This window comes from Lichenostomus cassidix, chromosome 5 (assembly GCF_008360975.1).
Source record: "Lichenostomus cassidix isolate B80296 chromosome 5, HeHo_3.0, whole genome shotgun sequence".
NCBI lineage: Eukaryota > Metazoa > Chordata > Aves > Passeriformes > Meliphagidae > Lichenostomus > Lichenostomus cassidix.
Genome location: NC_139486.1, coordinates 50,863,037 through 50,884,046, shown reverse-complemented (window position 1 = coordinate 50,884,046; position 21,010 = coordinate 50,863,037). Strand labels below are relative to the sequence as shown.

The 21,010-nt window shown below is 34.2% G+C and overlaps 1 protein-coding gene across 8 annotated transcripts in view; it reads left to right on the top strand.

The window, feature by feature from the left end:
• The window catches only part of CCDC73 (coiled-coil domain containing 73), a 58,949-nt gene that overhangs the window by 10,979 nt on the left and 26,960 nt on the right, over nt 1-21,010 (top strand). For 7 of the 8 annotated variants that reach the window (XM_085063023.1, XM_085063029.1, XM_085063028.1 and 4 more), the window contains 7 exons: nt 6,331-6,402; nt 9,661-9,732; nt 10,469-10,504; nt 12,076-12,150; nt 13,948-13,986; nt 19,254-19,389; nt 20,844-20,923. In XM_085063023.1, coding sequence (XP_084919149.1) covers nt 6,331-6,402; nt 9,661-9,732; nt 10,469-10,504; nt 12,076-12,150; nt 13,948-13,986; nt 19,254-19,389; nt 20,844-20,923 — 510 coding nt within the window. The remainder of the gene's footprint in view (nt 1-6,330; nt 6,403-9,660; nt 9,733-10,468; nt 10,505-12,075; nt 12,151-13,947; nt 13,987-19,253; nt 19,390-20,843; nt 20,924-21,010) is intronic. The other variant, XM_085063030.1, reaches the window with a different exon arrangement.

Below are 21,010 nucleotides of genomic sequence, written 5' to 3'. Positions count from 1 at the left end.
ATAATGTAAAAAGTTGCTAGAGATGATAATCAGGCTATTGAGAAAATTATCTACATGAAACTATTGTCTTTCATTATAGTTCTCTTTAAGAACAGTTTTTGATATAAAAAGAAAAGAATGAATCCAGGATTTCTGAGTCCTTAAGTCTTTCTCATTTCATAATTGATTTGCTATTTGCCAGAAAAGTGATGAGTTTGGCTGTTTACTTGTGTTTTTCAGAATTGCCTATGAGGGCAAAGAGCTACCGTGATAACCAAATACACTTTATTTCACTATTTTTACATTTCTAAACTATTAATGTAGAGCTCTAAATTAATAATGTATTGAATATTGAGGTAGGACTGTTTTGTTTTTGAAATGAGTTGAATCATCTTGTACCAAGGTAAGATTGGGTCTGTGCTGTTAAAGGCAACTCTTTCTTCCTGTAGTTAATCCTTCACTTGTATTTTTCTGTGATTACTTTTCCAGTTGTGTGTATGTAAACATTTTTTTCTATTTCTTCCCATAGTGTTTCTGAACTGTTGTGTATATTGAAAGACCTAAAGTATATTTTTCTTCATCTGATGAATTTGACCTGTTCAAAAGATGTGTATTATTACTTTTAAAATATTAGTACTGATGGCATGCTTGATTTATGCTTATTTTGATCTAAGTGAGATGCTATAATCCTCTCTTTAAAAGCCATAAACAAAGGAACTACTGCCATTAAAAAAAGAGAAAAAGGCAGCATGATGGTGCTTTCTTGGTGTGGTGCTGTTAAAGCCCCCATAGTGTGACCCCCAGACCTGGGTTACAATGGTGGTGTTTAGTCTAACTAAAATAGTCAAACTGTTTTTGTATTAATAGTAAAGACTGAGTAATTTAAATTTTATTATGACAATCAGAGTATACTTTTCTTTATATGATCTGTTAGCTGAATTTACATTGTTAACTTAAGGTTGCACTTTTAATGCTCTTGGTCAGAGGTTAAGGTGTTCATAGAGTGCCATGGAATTTCATCTTTTGGTATTTTTCTTTGGGTTTTTATCCCTGTTTTGTGTTTGCTATACTATAAGTGCCTCAGGAGCATGAGTAATTTTTTGCTTTAAAGTTATTTCTAGTTTCAAAATTGATGCAAATGCTATAAGCTAATTTCACAGTTAAGACATGGTCCTAAGCTTCTAAAATAGCTGTGCTTTCCTCCACCCTAAAAATATAAATGCACACATATATATATAATATTTGCCTGTTTAGAAATTTAGGTTAAAAAAGTAAGCATTTTACAGATAGAGAATTTGAAATCTTAGAGTATCCCTGAATGCACTTATGATTTTTTTTTTTTTAATTTATTTATCAGTTCATGGCTATTTGCTTAGTATGTTTGAAGTTTGGAATATAAAACATTAATATTTTGAAGAAGGAAGGGTTATTGAATAATGTGGCTTATGCCTAATGCTATTCATTTTTATCTCTTTAAGTAGAATTTTGTACAGATATTTTTGCTTTAAAATACCCCTAAAGTTTCTCTCCTGATTTTAGCTATGAATTTCTTAAAAATTAAATGAACATGAGGTTATTCTGTAAATTTTTTATCAGCCCAGAAAAAAATGTAGAGCTCAGACCAAAATACAGGGAAAACTCAGAGAATCACAGTGCTTCTTGCACCATTCTAATTTCTCCCATGGATAAGAATGAAACACACAAACTTAAACTGTGTCATCTGCTCCATTAGAAAGAGGAGTAGGACTGAAAGTTTTGAAGGTTTCTTACAACTTTTCCCACTTCCTTTCCGGATTATTTTTGAGGTTCAGTAGACTGATAGCCTGAGGGAGGCACTAGAGCCAGTACAGTGGATTTTACTCTGTTTTGTCTTTGACCTCTGTCTTGACCTCAGATGAGATTATTTTACCTCTGTTTGCTTCTGTTTGTCTTCCCATTCTTTGTCTTCTTGTCACTTCAACAGGAGACTCTTCAGGACAGGACTTATCGTATATTTTGGGTTTAATAAACTGCTTGGAATGATTGGTTAGGCTGCAGTACAAATTCAGATTAATAATAATAAATTTGTGGATGAAATTATCTGTGTGAAGCTAGACAGATAAAAATCAAAATCTTAAATATGAAAATCTTTTAAAAGACTTGATGCAATCCTTACTCGTTATCAGACTGTAGTTAAACTCTCAAAAATAGTTTTAGAGGATTTGCTCATAGTAAGTGTCTGTACATCTGTTTCATCTTTCAGATGAAATCTCAGTCTTTGATAGCTGTGCAAGTTTTTTCTAAAGAATACATTGCTCAAATGATTATACTTGATACAACTTTATTCCTTTGGCTATTCACTGGGTCTTTGTGATCCATATGAATTGACATGATATGAATATGTAAGTAATTAAAATCTGCAAAAAATATATTTCTCTTTCCCCTGCCCCACAGGGATTACTTCACACTCCAATGGTTAGAATGTCCTTCTATTTTTTTCCAGTTTATCTTTCCTACTCATGAAGCACTGACCAAGCCAGTGATTCTTTTGTGCTGGATAACCCATTCACTTTGCTTGTTGCTTGCCATTCTAGATCTGTAGTCAACTGAGTGTATTTTCTTTCCAACAGTCTTATAACTGGATTTTATACCTAAGCATAAATTAGGGTGGTTTTTTTAGCAAAATGACAGAAACAAGGAATGCTGAGTATTAGGAAAAGCAGTATGTGGATATAAGAGAGCAAGCAGTGCTGAAGTTTACGTGTCTCATGACTGTGACATACTGTGATATTCTTGTTCAGGTCAGGAAGGAGTGTGTTAGATGATTATTTCTGTATTCGTAAATAACGTGGCTTTTGATTAGGAACTGATTACATGCAGTTGGAGAGAAGAGTTGTAAACATCAATACAGGCATTTCTAGGAACATATTTTGATAGAAGAGATTTAAATATAGAGCAATTGTAGCCAATGCAATGGAGTCAAGGACAGGTCCCCGAAAAATTTCCAAAGGAAGGATGGTTGTTACACATTTCTGTATCTCTGCACCTGAAAAAGGAAAGGTTTTGAGAATGGATTCCAAATATATGGTTGCTACAGTTTTTTATTAACTGTCTTAACCATTAAAATCCGAAAATACTTTATCCAGAACTAAAGTTAGAATAATGCTTGTATGAATATCTTCTCTCCCTTTAACATTTGTCCTGGAAACAAAGCTTAAGAACAATATCCATGAGGCCTACTAAAAGTTGTACTGGTCTGCTTAGTTCATGGAAGAATTTCTAATTGTAGTATGAAACAATCAGAAAGTGTAGTTTCTGTGAGTACTATTTGACCTGCGTGAGAATTGAATGTGCAATCTTGTAGGAGGGAGATTGTGAGTTCAAAAAAGATAATAAAAGTACTTAGCAGCAGTTTTGGCTGCTTGGACATGAGCCAGCTGTACTCTGTTCCTAAATCTGTTCAGGGTCAAGAATCGAGGGGGCTTGACCAATCCACAGCCCATCTTGTAAAACTACAGCCTGAAGCAAACACTTTAAAGAAGGCTTGACACTTTCTAAAGGTTATAACGAGTAAATAAACCATCAAATTACTCCTCTTTTATTGTTATGGTAGTCTTTTTTTATAAAAACACTTAAATCCATGTAGTCCTAAGGCATCTAATAAAAAATGAACACTTTTAAGGTTTTGTGGGTTTTTGATCCCTCATCAGAGTTATATACAATATTGTTCTCCTAAGTATAACAAAAATGTTTTTGTCTTATTAAACAGCTGATAGAACTTCTAAAAAAAAGTGCTTCACCCAAGTTTTAGAAGCTTTCAATTCAAAATGGATAAACTATAAATGTCCTTTGAAAGATGTAAAAATGATGGATAAGGCTTATAACAGTTAGCGATTTCACATGAGAACATTTTTATCATGTAATTGTCATTCTCAGTTTAAGTATTTATGATGTTTATTTTTTCAACAGTAGTTACACACATACACATTTTTGATAGCTTCCAGATACACCTTTATAATTTGGGAGTAAGTTGGAGGAGTGTTGTTAACTTAGAACTTTGGTTCCTTTCCTCTTAAGTATTCACAGCAAAGTGTTTGCTTAAAATGGAAACTAATGCCATTTTCTTACGATTTTGAGCAAGACTTTTGCTAATAATATATAATTTTCATAACATTTGTTGCTTAATGGTAGAAATGGTTGAAGATTACACCCTTTTGAAAAGCTCCAAGTCAAGCTCGTTTGGTTTTATCATTTTAGGGAAATTAGGGGGATGTATTTTCCTTCAGTACTTATACAATAGTATCAATGAAAAAAAGTATCATTGCAACTCTGCAGTACTATTTGTTAAAGCAGAGCTGGGAAACACTGATAATCTTATAAGTTCTCTTTTTTTTTATTTTATTTTTTTTTTACTGTAAGTCATATGCTATCTTTAGGTCTCTTCTCCATCTATATTTTACTGGTACTTATCAGAGAAGCAAAATCTAAGGAACTTTTCTCTAGTTCTCTGTGAGCCAAATTTTAATTTTAAATTTATATTCAGTACTTTATATGTAAAATTCATGTGAGTATTAAGGAATATATTTAGAACCTGCAAGAATCTTTTGAAATGCTTAAGGAATAGCATCCTATGGAAAGCAGTGTGCTTCTCTCCACACATGTGCCTGTAAACTGTCTGCTAATCAAGGAAGTCAGTTTTGACCCCAAAACCTATAAAAGATGTCAATGTCATAAACCTATTTTAAAGCACCTTGGGACATATTTTGTTCTTTCATATCTATTGATAAGTAGTGGGACTGTGAATCAAATACTGTACTAAGTGAGAAAGGGTTGCAAAATCCTCAAAGCTGTTTTGCATCAATTGTTGAAATGTTGTAAATATCCTTGTATCAAAAACTTGGAACCCTCATTCGTACTGAGCTTAGGAAAGAATTGCATTTCTTAAAGATGCAGTGTATTTTATAGCCAAAAGAATTGTGTTACCCTGCTTCACTTGGGAAGGAGAAAGAGCCTCCATTAGTTCTTTCAGTGTGTCAGGAAACATATTGCTTCATCCAGAGGTCATATCATTTTTGTTTCGTGGTAAGTAATAGTCGCTCATGGTATTGCAATTCAGTAGAATTTTATTTAAATGCCAGTATTAAGAGAATAATCCTTTCGAGGTCTTATTTTATTTTTTATTAGAGAGATACATGGCTTTTTTTTCCCCCCCAAGTTGTCTCTGTTTCCTAAAGATTCCAACCAATTTTTGAGGTGTGAGTCACTCTAAGAGTGCTAAGTTTTGCAACAATTTAGATTGCAGGTTTTGAACTGTAGTGGGAAATTTGAAATTATCAGTATAAATTTGCACGTAGTGTATCAAAATGCACAGTTCAGGTATTGGGAGTATTCTTTTACCCTCACACAGTAAGTTTGGCCCTTGTTAGTGTGTGTCTAAGACCTCAGTAGATGTTATTAGTGCAACAATTCATCAAAGAGAAGTCAGTCTTGCTTTAATGTGGTCACTTTCTCAAGCTGGCCATCAGTGTGCAGAGCATAGGCGGGAAAGCAGCCTTTTGAAGCTCAGAGTGACACGTTAGTGTAGCTCTCCAGGTCTCTAAAGGATATTCATTATTTTGACTATATGCAATAACAGGACAGTGGTGAGTTGCTCATGAAATACATCAAAAGCCTGAATGCTGTTCTTGCAAGAGGTCATGACTATTCATAGGGGTACTTGTTGTTCTTCCTTTCTTTGAGTGTTGGACTTGTAAAGGAATGCCAGTGCTCATAAAAGCTGAATTCCTGTTGGGAAAGTTTAACTTAGATACCAAAATGTTTCAGGAAAATTCTCACAATTTTTTAGCACCTAGAATTATTAGGAGATATTTCTCATTTATTATTGCAAGTAATAGTTTGATGTTTGTTAAAGTTCTTCTGCAAGAATAGGAGATATAATGCACCTTCCTGCTATTAGTACCTCTTTGGCATTTTGAAGGAAACTTCAGACCTTAGTAATGGTCTTCCCAGATTTTCTGGGAGCTCATCTTATAAAAAATGTGTGTTGATTATCCATGATTCTGTTTTATTTTCTTTTATTTGGTAGGCCAGGAGGCTTCTTGGCACAGAAGATAATGATAAATATTTCACTTTTTCCATAATAACAGAAATAATTGCTGACACAAACTTTTCAGTTGTCCTAGATGTCAAAAAGAGTAAAGATTCAAATGCTTTGAGCTGAATATTTGAGATGTGCCAAAGATTTTGAGTAATTTAAGTATTATTATCTGTATCATTGACTGCAATGGATTCTTGAAGCACTTTTGCATCTTACTGAATTTCTCTTAATTTCAGTGTTTTTATGTTTGTTTCTCTATGTTTGTTTTTAACTAGGAAACAGAGAGTAATTATGAAGACCAAATAAATAAAATTGTTATAGAGAAACAGGAACTCGAATGGCAGAAGGTAACTTTCCTACATGTTTTTAGTATTTCACCTGCTGAGATTTAATTTTTATGTTAATATAAATTGTGATTTGTTGCAGTTCCTCTTTTTAGAGCTGTTTTTATTTCTAGTAGTAGAATGTGCAAGCCAGTAGCTTATTGTTTACCCATGAATATCTATAGCATTTATTTTGATTTGGATTGTGCCCAGCCTAGAAATGTGTTTAAAGAGAATATAACAATATTTGGCATAACTTAGCAATCTTCAGTCAAAAGAGATGGAAATACTGAAGCAATAAGACATTTAGCTGAATATGAGGCATGTTGACACATCAGTGTGGGGGAAGTTGTGTAGCAGCTTCTCTGTGTTATGCTTGGCTTTGGCAAGTGCAAATATCAGTGCAGCAAACAACTACACTTGAAATCTTTTGGAAGTGGCAATTTTCCCAAAAAGGTATTTCAAACAAACTTGTATATTATCCATACTCAGAAGAAGTTTGTCAGCTTTTAAATATTGAGAATGAAGTATTCAGTAACATGAGTCTAGCATTCTTCTCAGAGTGAGGGCTCCTGAGGTTATGCTTTCCTAGGAAATGCATTCCCTTCTTTAATACAATCAAACCTATGACCCCTGTCACTAGGTCACAAGATAAAAGGCTTCACTCTGTATATTTTATGATCACAGAAAAAACAATAATTTCAGCTCTATCCTTGATCTTGGGATATTTAACATCTTAGTTGTAAAGGAAGACTATTTCATCTTGGAGTTCATCCTAACCATCTTAAATTAATAATCCTAACTATGTGCTTTTCTGTCCTGAAAGATATATATGTGCACATAGAAACAGGAAACATTTTATATTTGTAAAAGCAAGAGTGCTTTCAGTTTGTAACCCTTCTTTGCTTTTCTTAACCTAGCATTGCAGTTCTTAATATTCTGGGTTCAAAAGGGAGGATTTCCACCCATTCTGATGCCTTAACAGCAATTTAATTTACCACTCATAACAGGATGGGACTTACAGGTAGTTAGGTGAACTCTTTTCCTGTACTATTTACATTCAACACTGGCACACGGCAAAGCTGATGTAAACAATGAGTGGTAGATTTTGGGAACTTCCCATGAGCAAATATTCTGGAACTTCAAAAGAACAAGCTAATACAAACTTCCAGTCCTTGAGACTCCAATAAGATGGAAATTCTAAGTATAATATTTAAATTGAATTTTTGATGTGATTGTTTCTGAATGAAGAATCAAATTCATCACAATAGTAGTTCAATAACTAATCATCTTTCCCTGGTTTATCAAATGTTCTATTTTGCAATTTTCTTGATAGATTTCCCTTTCAGTCAACACTTCTGTCATTCATTTTATTTTACCTTAAATATAAAAAACTAGTTTAAAAAAAAAAGACATGCCTTGGGCTAAGTTTCTGATTTATTATTACAATTTTAAAGCAAACAATTGTCTACATTTTATGAATACTTTTGCTGCTCTTGAAAAAATATACTGGAGCAGGGAAAACAAAATAACTGGAGAAAATATTCCTTTAAATCTAGTGAGTATACTCAGTATACTTGCATAGCATCACAATATTAAAGATGATTTTGCTCATATTTTTAAAAAATAACTTTGTGCTTCATTCTCCCTGCAGCACCTTGCATATATGGCATAGATGGAAAATTTCTTCCAAGCCTGAATTTCTGGGAGAGTTATATAAAACCATTTTATTTAATATTCCTCTGTATGAGGCTTGTTAGGAAATGAGTATTTGTAGATGCTCTCCTGTCTCATTTTCAAGTAATAAAATACCTGAATATACAGTACAAGAAAGTGATATGTTATAAAGACTTTAGCATTGGGTTTTTATCCATTCCATCTATGATAACATTGTATAAAGCCATGATTGTTTTATGAAACCAAACTGATAGCTATATAATTTATTATATGATGTTGGCTTAAATTTCTGCATTTTAACGTAGTGTCATCTTAATTTGGCAGTACTGTGGATATAAAATTTTATTCCTGTGGTGAGCAGGAGTACTGCACTGGGAATAGTTGATTTGCTGACCCTGCAGTACTGCTTCTGCCTCTCTAGTGTACTCTACATGCCTATCACCTAGTGGAGATCACTGCCCTTGACCACAGTGCTAAGGGACAACCTGAGAAAAACCTTTCTTGTGACTTTTATGTGGTTCTGAATATTCATTTCCGTAGTGTGTATTCTTTGTTACACACAAATCAAAACTTTCTCTACTTATCTTACGAGTTAATAAGTACATGGATATTGAACACCTTACCTCCATGGATTCTTGTCTTCTATCAAAAGGCAACAGCTCTCACTTGTGCAACATGGAAGCAACACCAACTTGCTGGAGAGAACAGCAGTTTGGAATGGACTTTACGTTTAAATAACTCTCAATTTCTACTTAAGGCAGGAGAAGAAATTAGACTCCTTGTGTATGAAACAAACTTCCAATATATTTTCTTCCGTTCATTCTTTTTAATAGTCTCAATTCATTTTTATTTTTGTGCAGTCATTACTGAATAATTTCATGCTTCACACTAATATTTGTTAGCTAAACACTCATCTATATTTTGAGATAGTTGTTCAAGGACAGAGCCTCTTAACTACCTTTACCTAATATATTTCACTGCTTGCAATTTAAAAACCTGGTCTTCTATACATATCTTCCCCGGTAAAGTTGAAGTATCTTTAGAGAAACACGGTGCTTAAAGATGTTGGAGATTTCCACTCATGGAATGTAGTATTAGTCTATGAGATTATGATATGAAATAATAACACAGAAAGAGTACATCCTCACTAATTTTCTTGTGTTTATGGATGAGAGTAAAGCCAGGCAGGAGGATGGTAAAAATCTTGAACTATTGCCTTATTCTTAGTCTTTTCTGCCCTCCTTCATCTCCTTCAGGTAGCTTGTTAAATGACTACAATTTAACTAAAAACAGAATAAGAAATTGCTATTTTTAAATGGGATTATATTTTTAAAGGGTATTAAAATTCTTTTATAACTACCTGGAACAGTGTCAAGCTTCTGTCTTAAGATGGCAGTGGATGTGAGAATGTGACCCCTTAAAAATTAAAGAGAAGCTGCTACCAAAAAGGTGCAAATGCCTCCTTTTTGTCTTCAGGGTTTTTTAGTCAGTCCTGTCTTTCTAAAAATATTTAACAAGAAGTCAGCTTTTTTCCTTGAAATACTTTAGATGTGATTTGCTCTAAGATAATACTTAACTCGCACTGTTGTTATTTCACACGAGCAGGAAACTCTGCAGCATCAGACCGACACACTGCAACAACAAAACAAAGAAGCTATGGCAGCATTTAAAAAACAGGTAACAAAACAAAGGCTTTAGCTTTGACTGTGAGATTTTAAAATATGATGGCATCACAGCAAGTTATTGGCATGAAAATATTTTTTCTATTGCATATAAAATGTTAGAATGTACAGCTCCAAAAAATGATGCCCTTTCTTCTGGACAGTGTTTTGACAGTTCTTCCCAGTAAGCCACTCCTCCTGGGAATTTTCATTTTTATATTTCAAAAACCTCCTAGGGAAGACAATGCTTCCTTTAATACTTTCCTGATTCTGTTTTGCTTTGTTTTGTTTTTCCCCTCTAAGTTATTGTGACCTCTGCAAGGGTAGATTCATAAACCATGGTAAAGGATCTGCCCCACAACTTATCCTACTCAATATCTGAAAGTGTGTTTCAGTCTTGCATTTTATTCTCCATCATATAATGAGCAAACACAAGTGCTGAGAGACCTTGCAGAGAATGAAACTGTTGCCCATGGTGATGAAGAATTTGTCACTAATGCTGCATCACAATCATGTCACACAAAAAAGAAATGGACAAGCAATTAGTTTTTTCCCTTGAAAAAATAATTTCAGATTCACAAATTTCTCCTTGTGACTCTGTATTTCCTATAGTTAAAAAAAAAAAAACACAGGAAATACACTATGCAGGATAATATAACTATATTGTCTTGTCAAGCTGCATAAATAAAATTAATGGCATGTGCTGTTCTGATTTTTTGTTTGTTTTGTTTTTTATGTGACTGACAACCAAGTTACAGGCAAGGATGTTTGCCATGGAAGAAGAAAAGGTACTCTACAATTATTTGCTGTTTGTCATCCAAAGAAGCACATAAGCTAATGATATTGCCATATAACTTACCAAACATGTCCTAAGTATAAACATAATATTCTGCAATTAAATTATATTTCTTGCTGTGGCTTTTGCAAAAGAAATGTCTTCATAACTTTGTTATTTCTGTTTTTTTGTTCAAAACCTATAGAACTTTCCTCATGAAGTGTCACTGCTTATGCTAAAAATCAGTTGGAGAAAGAATGTTCTTTGACAGTTCCATATTGCAGCTATACAAAATTTACTTTATTCTGGGGGGTTGGGATAAATTGGGATAATTGCCTTTCCAAGTACTAGAGAAAGATAACATTTCTAACTGACTTAGTGGAACCAGATTTTAATAGGGCTTTTTTATTTAGTTGAGCTGGTTTCCTAAGGAACTTGCACTAAACAGAAGTAAGATAAACCTTTATGTGGATTTTGTTAGCTGAATAAGTTTTTATAGCAAGCTGAATGCCCACTTCCTCCTCTGAATGGAGGATTTACATTTGGTGTTCAAGGAACCTGTTTCAAAAAGTGGAGTCAATGAATATCTGTGTGTGGCCTCTATTGTTTCATTTAAATCTCCCAGAGGTTAAGAGCACATGAATATGCTGGATGTGGTATGAGAACTGACATAGGGGCTTGCAAACTGGTTAAATGGCTTGAAAATACATCCAAGTAAACTTTGTTTGCTGCATTGATATTTATTGACATTTAGTTTATATTTTCTGACTGAGTCATTTTCTCGATTGTATTTGGAGTTTTTCTTGTTAAGACATTAATTTGTCCACACATACCCACTTAATAGTCTCTGATTTATATTTTCAATGACAGCTACTCTTTCAGAATTAAATCGTATGCTGATTAATTTTTCCTTCTAAATATTTCCATTGAACTGAATAGTACTTTCAGTACTTTACACCAAAGAACTGAACGAGTAAATTAAGCTCAAGACAGAGTTGAAAGACCAATTTTTGCTCCAATTTAGATTTTATATACTATTAGTCATCAAGGTGGTTTTGTAAGATTGCACAGCCAGCACTATGTTGGAAATGACTGGAACATGCAGGGAAGGTTGAATAAATGAATTTATGTTCTCTGGCATATTCTCTGATATTTAGATTCTGTTCTGCATTGGATTGATTGCAGCCAGAGATTCTTACCAGATTTGATTCTACTGAAGTCCTTTGACTTTGCTCGTGTGTGAATTCTGTATGTGTGTGTATGATACTTTTAAAGAAAAACTTAGTATCTTTGTTCTAAACAAAAATAATAAATTCTGTCATTGTCAGGCTTGTCTGTCCCAGAACAGACAATTGTAAGACTTGATGAATAGAGTCATAAGTGGTGAAAATATGCTATAGTGTTTTTACCTTTTTTTACAGCAATATGTATCTACATTTAAAAAACATTTAGCTGAATTTTTCACCAATGAATTATTCTGTCATAGCAGAGTAACACTTTATATTTGTAGCATTCTTTTTGATAAATTCCTATTGTAAATGCATTTATCCTGCCCAAATCATGAAGTACAGTTTTTATTGAAAGGGAAAATACCAACTTGCTGTAGAAACAAAAGAAAAAGAAATTGATGGACTGAAGGAAACATTAAAGGCATTACAGGTAAACAGTTGTTTTGAAAAGAACTTTTCTTGGAATGCAAGTGTTTTGTCATTGTATTTTTTACTAGTTAGAAAATAGTTGTTTTTAAGAGTATCTCTAAGGCCTTCTTACTTAATCTTTCTAGGACATGTACACACCAGTTTCTAACACTGAGTTTCTGTTCCAGTCTTCAGTGTCAAGACTACTTCAGGTTAACCTTCCAGCTAATCTACTTTTCCTCCAGAAGAAGATTCAAAAGTCCAAACAGTGTGTGAAATGTGTTTTCTTTACGTTTCCACAGCCTTCCTCTTTCCTCCCATTCTTGTCTTCTTACTTCTCACCTGTCTGGGATCCCTGCTTTTGGACTCCTAAACAGAGCCAAATATTCACGCTGTGCCTCCAACTCGGAGTGTTCACTGTGTTTTTGAGTGTTTTCCTTTGTTTCACTGGGAGGTTTCTGTATTTACACTTCATCCATGACTTAAGACCAAGGCAGATATATTGAAAAGGAATTATTACCATTGTAATGCATTGCCAGATTTCAAGTATTACCAGGAAGTAATTATTTTTCTTCTCAGAACTGAGTAGGATAATAATTCTATTGAAAACAAAATTGTTATAATGGATTATTACTCCAATTTTGGAACTTGTGTTGGTTCTTATTAACATTCTCTTATAATGGAATGCACTTAGTAAGTTTAGTCATTTAGTTAACACTGAATGTGTTTTAGGAGCAAAAGAAATTAATCCTCATGGCTGCCCTTCTGTGCAATAGCTGTAAGGATTTGGTTGCCTTGTTCAAACCTTGGCAAAGCACAAATGATGCAGAATATCCCTCCCTCCATGGTCTGCTGAACATAATAGGTGGACAGCAAGAGTAATGAAAGATTCCACTGACCTTTTTTTGTAAGATAAACCACAGATTAAAAAAAATTATCTTAAATGTTTAATGTTCACAGAGCAAGCATTTGTGTGACAGTACAGTTCAGATCTAGGAAATTTTGCTGTGGCTTGAGGAAGCGAGAGGTCACAATGAACATGTAGTCCCAGGAAAATTGTTTGGAAGTGAGCCTAAAATAAGAGTGAAGAATTTTAAATTTGATTCTGTATTCCTCCCTATACAGATAGTAAGAATCCTACCTTAAAATGAATGTTCTCTAGATTTTTCCTTGAAATAGTGTTTTCTGCATAAGATTTGCACACTCTGGCTTGACATTTCTCTTTTTTTTCACCGCTTAAGTATTATGCAAGTCAAAATACTCTGTCAATGGTGTATTAAAATAGTGTTGATGTCTTCTAGTGTCAGCCTTATATTATTAAATCATGTGCAATTGGTATATGATATCTTTATATGCCACCATTTGGAATATTTAATTAGATGGTTTTGGGTTTTTTTCCAACAGGGAACACATTTCTATTCCTGTAGGATTTGAATGAATATTTTAATTTCTGAGACCTTTATTTTCTTCTCTGTTTATTTCTAAGGGTCTTGTTTACAGACTGTGGTCCATTTGCACATTATTTCTATGATGCCTGTCACAAAACACAAGGATTTATGCATTTTTTTCGAAACTCCTCTAGTAACAAATTAATGTAAAGTGGTTTTACATTATTTATATATTGAAATGACATTATGAAGTAAAGTGTATCTAGTAATAAATGAATTTGTGCCATTATTAATTCAGACCCAGTATTATTGTATTGAATGGATTAATAAAAATGAAATTAAATCCTAGGAATAACAATATTTAATTATGCAGGTTGTTGTCAGAAAAAATGTAAGTACAATTTAATGAATACCTCTCTACTGTTTTACAGATTTCAAAATACACTTTACAAAAGAAACTGAATGAAATGGTAAGAAAATAATATAGCTAAAAAAACAAGGAACAGCTTTAATGAAAAGAGTATGCTTAGGGTATAATGCAATACTAACCAACTTTAATACTTCAATGATGTGTGATAATTATTACCAATAACACTAAGAGGTATCAGCTTCAAATCTGAAGTCTTACAAATAAAATGTTTTTAGGTTTTTGTAGTGTGTTAGCTACTGTTGAGAATATGGTGTTTTTGCTCACTGAATTAAAGTAGAATTGGTACATTTGTTCTCTTTATAGATTAAAGATTTTTTATAGGCTGTGGTTCAAATAATATATTTATATTACTGATAGGATATAGCATAATAATCTCAAAAAGTAGGAGAGAATTCCAAACAATTCTTAGTTTTGTTTTTAAGAAAAGCTGGTGGTTTTCTTCTCACTCTTTTTTACTCCTGAGAATTACTTCTTAATGTCAGTTTCCCTGAACAGTTTAGATTTCATCCAGTCCAGCTTACTCCCTTTGACACAGGGAATAAATTTATCCAGAGTGACAGCATAGTGGCTCTGAACCCTGTTGTCTGTTTTAAGAAGTGAAAGAGTGAGCCACAGAAACATTGCTAGGCTTGATTGAATAAATGCTGTGAAAATTCTGCTGCTGCTCAACTGGAAAGAATAAAGATAATACTGTCAGACCATTACAAACTGTGATTTTAATTAAGAAGCTCAAAAAACTAGAGTCCAGTTTAGCTTTAAGTACCATGACATTTGTACTGAAAGTCATCTTCAACGCTACAGTGGTTTTACACAAAATATGGTGAAATTGAATAATGTGCCCTCTGACCTGGGAGATAAGGCTACAAGTTAAAGATCAAAGGCAACATAAAATGTGTTTTGTCTTACTTCACTTTTAACTTGTATTTATTCCTAAAATACAGCTGATCTAAAAATGCGTTAAAAATATACAAAATCGTTTGACTTACATTTAGGTAATTTCACATATTATCTTTCTTTCATAACTTACGAGATCACTCTTCCATATGAATGAGAATATTTAAAGGACAACACCTTTTCTGTGAGGTGGAAATGCATCTATGCTGCTTAAACAAGTATATTTCTTATGTTTATAAACTTTTCATTAATTCATTATTTGAATATTCTGAAAACATTGGGGAACTGTACCTTTGATACGGAGTATGGTAATTAAAAACGCTATTGAGGGGAAGCAAAATGCTAGAAATCATCTTTTGCATGTAGCACTAAATATAATGTACAGTTGGGACTTATGGAAAATGTTCTGATATGAAGTGATGAAAACAAAGAAACCCACAAGATAAACAAAAGTGAATTTTTTTCCTATAACCTTTTGCGGTAGTGGGCTAGTACAGTTTTAGACCAGGTCAAATTGTACCAACTTTACTCCCTGAGTGGTTGCACTGAAATAAGTGGTATGTTCAAGGGATCAGAGTAGAAGTAGCCATGTAGACACTTGGTCAGCACCAATGGCAAAGCGTTTAAAAGTAAAATGGGTGCAATTCTGAACCAATACTTTATCTGGCACCCACTTCTATTTCAGTGCTAAGTTTTTGGGACACGTTAGGTCATTCGCTGGTGTGTGTTTTGAGTGTAAGCAGATGTGCTGTTTCTGCTATCAAGCACTTTAGAAACCCTGCCAGTCAGTGAAGGAGCTTCTGTATGTGCTGGGAAATGAGTGTGCCTTACTGATGTAGCATTTTATTCTGGTTCTGCTCCTTCAGTTGTGTTCTTTTAGTCTAGTATATGCAATGTTAATACTTGACATAACACCATGTTTTAGCATGCTGTCCAGTTAAGTTTATGCAAGAGTTGTAGTGCTGATATGATTCTCTACCATATATGCTATAATTTTGAAAAAGTGGAAGATTTTGTTTTGTATTGAAAGACAGTGGAGAGAGAAAAAGAAACAAAGGATTTCTTTTTCTTCCATCTTTTTTTTTTTTTTTTATTTCTTGTTTCCACAATGAAATTGTTGATTATTGCATGTGATGCAGTGGTTTTGCACCTCACTGCATACGGACAAATAGCACTCATGCAGTGAGGAGGCTATAGGGGGATTATTACAAAGCCAGTTCTCTTGTTAGATTGACTACACTTGAGTGTGGCTATGCATTGCATTTGTTTTCCTGCTGCTGAAATTAGGACATAACTGGAGCAAAATGGTCATGGTCAGGTGTTGGCTTCCTCACAGATGGTAGACCGGAGAATGCCGGAAGTCTCTGCATGTTGCATCAGTTCTGTCTTCCTTTGCTGTTTTTATTGGGAAACTAAAAGTATGTGAAGCTGTTTAGTGAAGCTGCAGTCAAATGGTCTAAGTTGATTAAACTCTACCACTCTTCAGAAAGGCGGGAATTTAATATTAATATTGTTTAACATTAATAACCCACACTGTTCCCAAAACACAGCTGCCAGAAGTGTGCCCAGGAACAGCTTACATGAGACCTACATGGCACAGGCTGAAGTGTGTCAAGGGGGATATTTTAACAGCAGTACAGGCATTTCCTGAGAACTGCCCTGCCACTATTTAGTTTTCTAATACAGGTGTAGTTGCCAAATGAATGAAAAAATAATTACTGCAAAATGGTAAATAAATGAGACTTTAATAGTTGATTTGTTCTTAATAGTCTAAGATAGGAATATTGGTTTTATTTCCTTTTTGCATTTTTTTAGAAGTTTTACAAACCTGTAATCATACTATGTTGTTTAAAAACACTGAGGAGGCAGTGATAAAGTATAAATTAGACCAAATTATTTTAAAGTCAAAAACTGATGAGAACTGAAGGAACTGCTGTGAAAAAAAAATTCCTGTTTCGAAGATTTACTGTTGGTAACCCTTTGCATAATTTTCATGTAATCTTGCCTTGGGTCTCCATGCCATTACGTCTCCTTTGTTTCTCTGACACTTTCACCTCCCAGTTACCACCTTCTGCTTCAATGAGTACCTCTGACTAGTGACTCAATTTCCAGAATATCTTTGAGATATGAGCAATTCCCTCTTTGTGTTCCTCCAGTCACCTACTTGACCCTGAGCTATTTCTCTGGTCTAGTTCTACCAAGAAATCATTGTGCCTCAACAAGCCATATGGCCACAATCAATTCCACTCCCCGTCCCAGCTTATCTTTATTACTGGTGGAGGGCAGGGCAATAATTCCTGTTCTTGCAGTATCGGACGTAAGGAAGAAGAACCAAGATTCTGTGGGTCTTATTCCAACTCCAGGGTCATACACTCCCTATCCTGCAGTGTCTCCTGGTGTTTCTTGATTGTCTTCTATGGAAGAATGTTTTATGACCTTTTTGCTGTGAATCACATGCTCAGGCTTTTATTTCTCTGTGTATTAAGACTGGAGAGCAGCTTGCCATCAAAAATCATATTTAGGCAAGTGTTAAGATCTCAATAAAACTCTTGCAGATAGAGCAGGCCAGTTCCTTTTCCCCTGGAAAGAGCCCTGTGAAGTAGCAAAGCATATTTCAGCTTTTTGAGAGAGGAGGAGTGACTAACACTATCTTGCTGGCTAAAAAAAGGAATTGGGATAACACTAAGAAAAAATCCATATTAAAAACTGCAAAATCTCTCAGATCTTGCCACAAACTGTTCAAATCTCAAATTAGGGCTGCCTTCCTATTCATCAATCTCTTACAATAAATATATCTGAGGGAACTACCAGGAAAAACAAAGGAAATCTCTCCTTTTAATATTTTTGTTATAAAATTCTCCTTCTAGCATTAGTTAAGCACAGATCTGCAATAGTTAATTCATGATTAGGAAAAGGAGAAAGTATAAGAACATTTTCAACCTGCATTCCTTGCAGTGATTTCTGTAAGTGGTGGTGCTTCTTTACCAGTGCTTCCGTTATGACTTTCCATTTGCTGTAGTGTGTTTAATTTCATACCTTATAAAACATGAGAAATTTGTACTGTATATCCTGTTTTGCTAGTCTTATGGTGATCATTTCTTTTGATTACTATCAGCTTTTATTATCCTCTGATGCCTGGACATGTATTGCATTTGTTACTGTAGGAAATGGAGCCTTGCCTAAGCCAAATGGACTGGGCCAGATGCATCCTTTTGTATCTTGAATTTACACACAGGAATGAATTTGGCCCAGTTCATTTTAATTGCTGTGTTGCTCTACTGTAGATTTGAAATAGATTAGACATCTAAACAAATGGTTATATTTTCTGAGGAATTAATCTAAACCTTTCCCTTCTGAGATAATTAACTTTACAATTCACCAAATAGTACCTACAAAACTATTTACAAAAAAAAAGTAGAAAGAAGAACACAAAAAAATTAATATTACAAGGATAAGAAATAACTTAAAAAAAATCAGTGGCATGTGTCACTGAATAGTTTCCACAAAATGAGAGACTGGTAAAATTCATTAAATACATTGTCCTTAGTTACCATGTGGATTTCTTCATGATATTACTTTGGCCAGCATGTGAATAGAAGTAAAATATTAGATGCTTACAAAAGTAGTTTAGAAACCCCTCTGTGGATACACAAAGTGAAATCATCATATTTCAAGATACTACAACTACTAATTGATACTGATGAATTAAGAATTACTCATTGAAAGGTTAATTGTATTTTTATGGGAAGCATGGGGTATTAATCTGCCTTGGTTTCACAAATCTAAACCAAAATCACCACTACTCTAGAAATAGCTGATGCACTTCTGATTTCGAGCAAGCATGTTGAAATTCTTTTATTTAGGTGTGTCAAAACCACAAACTCTCTCCTAATTGCCCTTGTGCTGTGTAATTTTTAAAAATTCCAGAAGTGGAATGGATGAGGTGTCAAGCAGGGCCAGTGGAGTCAGTGGCACAGAACCATGATTGTGTAGCCTGCTTGTGCAACCTGTTCCTGTGTTTGGCCACTCTTACAATTAATTTCTTTCCCCTCATGTTTAAGTGAAATTTGCTGTCTTTCACTTTGTGTCAGTGAGCACCACTAAAAGGAGTCTGGCTGTAATTTCTTTATTCCTTGCACACACACATCTTCCCTGGTATATACCAATTTATCAGATCCCACTTGAGTCATCTCTACTCCAGGCTCTCTTCAAATGTCAGGTGCTCAAGTCCTTTGGTTATCATGGTGACTCTGTCTATTTTCCTGCTAGCTGGAAAAGGGAACCAATCATTAGATATAAAATAGACAACTGAGAGATTCTGGGAATGATTTTGCATTCATGCTGTTATGTTCAAAAGCACTTAGAGAGCTACTTGCTCTCATTAAATGGGTGCTTCATTTATATTCCTAACAGGATCAAAAATTGCAGATGCACTTAACAGCAAAAGAGGAGCATCATAAGAAACTGAATGAAGTTGAGAGGTGTTTTGCTACTATTGCATCTCAGTTTGGAATTGTAAAAGCTGTTCATGGAAAACTACAGCACAGTGGTATGTCTTAAATATCCTCCAGCATTTGGTTTTGCTGTGCTCTGATAACACTGAATTGGAGACACATGAAAACTTAGAAGAATAGCAGCTACCCTGTGCCAAACCTCAAATACCTTAGTAGGTTCCTCAGTGCTCTTTGCTGATCCAATGCTACAGTTGTGTGTTTGACCACACAGAAGATTACATTGAGGAGCTGACCAAACAAAAAAAAAAACCCCAAAACACCAAAAAACTTTTGAATTACTGAATCTTACTAAATTTTTTGTTTCTGCTGGAAACCAAACTTTTTTTTCAAATCTAATTTGAATAAACTGGTGACATATTCTATGTGTATTTGTGACATTGCAGTATGTCGAGTTACTTGTATTCAATTTTTAAAATTTTAAATCCAGAACATTACTGGCTAACCAATGTTTTGCTGATAGTACTTCAAAGCTAGAGAGTGAGCACATGACTCTTGCTGAAAGATAGGAGTGAGTTTTACCAATTCTGGCCTGCTTGTTTTTATGGGGGGGTTTTCCTAAGTTGTATCAGAAGATAGCTGTTACATTCCTCAGTATTTCATTTTTTAAAGCACATATTCTCCTTCAAAACTTCAAACTTGCTTATTATATTACAAGGTTCTTGTCCATCATTCCCCACGGTGGACCATCTAGCAGAAAAGGAGAGGACTTTCTGGGTGATGGAGTGTCTACAGTTCTCGTACTCCAGTGTGATGCCAGAAGCCTATTGAGGAAAATAAAGAAAAAATATTAGGGCTGCATGGAGAGGAATCAGAAAATAGAAAAGGATGAAGGGGAACTTCAGAGGATCAAAATACAAAGATTGAACAGAGCTGTCTGAAAAAGTACAGGAACCAGTAAATATCTTAAAGTTCCCATTGTGGAATTTCAAGCAATTTCCCAGTGATATTTTCACCTGTACAAAGCTTGAGAGAAAATTGCCTTCCCTTTCAGAAGGAATAGAAGTTACTCTTAGAGTTTTCTGCTGTGCTTTTTTCTGTTGTTTGCTGTCTTCCATGGCCTACATGTATATAACTGTGTACATCTGTTAACTCAATTATTTGTTGTATTCTGTGGCCCATTATGTTCTGTGTTTGTCTGAAAATAATTCAGCTCATCAGAAAATTACAATCAAACCTTTGTTTTTGGTTAAAACACAAACCCAAGATTAAATGTCCAATAAAATGATGTCATAAGACACTAATAACTAAAAAAGGCAAGCCAATGTACAAGAAAGTCTTAACTCGTTGTTTGAGGTATAGAACAACTGGTATCACCTGGTATAATCCTCCAGTGTGGTATCAAACTACACAGCAAAAAGTAGTTGAATAATATTTTCAGTTTTATGGAGATTTTAAAAAATAAATTGTATGCACCTGTACTGCAGTTATAAATCTAATATTTGTTCAAATGTGAAATTATTTGTTAACATGCTTTAACTTATGTTTAAAGTGCAGGAAGCCATACAACAGAATAAGAAATTAACATCAGTGAACCAAAGACAAGAGACTGAAATAAATAATCTGAAAGAAGTAAGTACAGTGCACATTTCTTAATGAAGTGGAGCTTGGATCCCCCTGATGATCCTTGTGGGTATCTTCCAACTCAAAATATTCTGT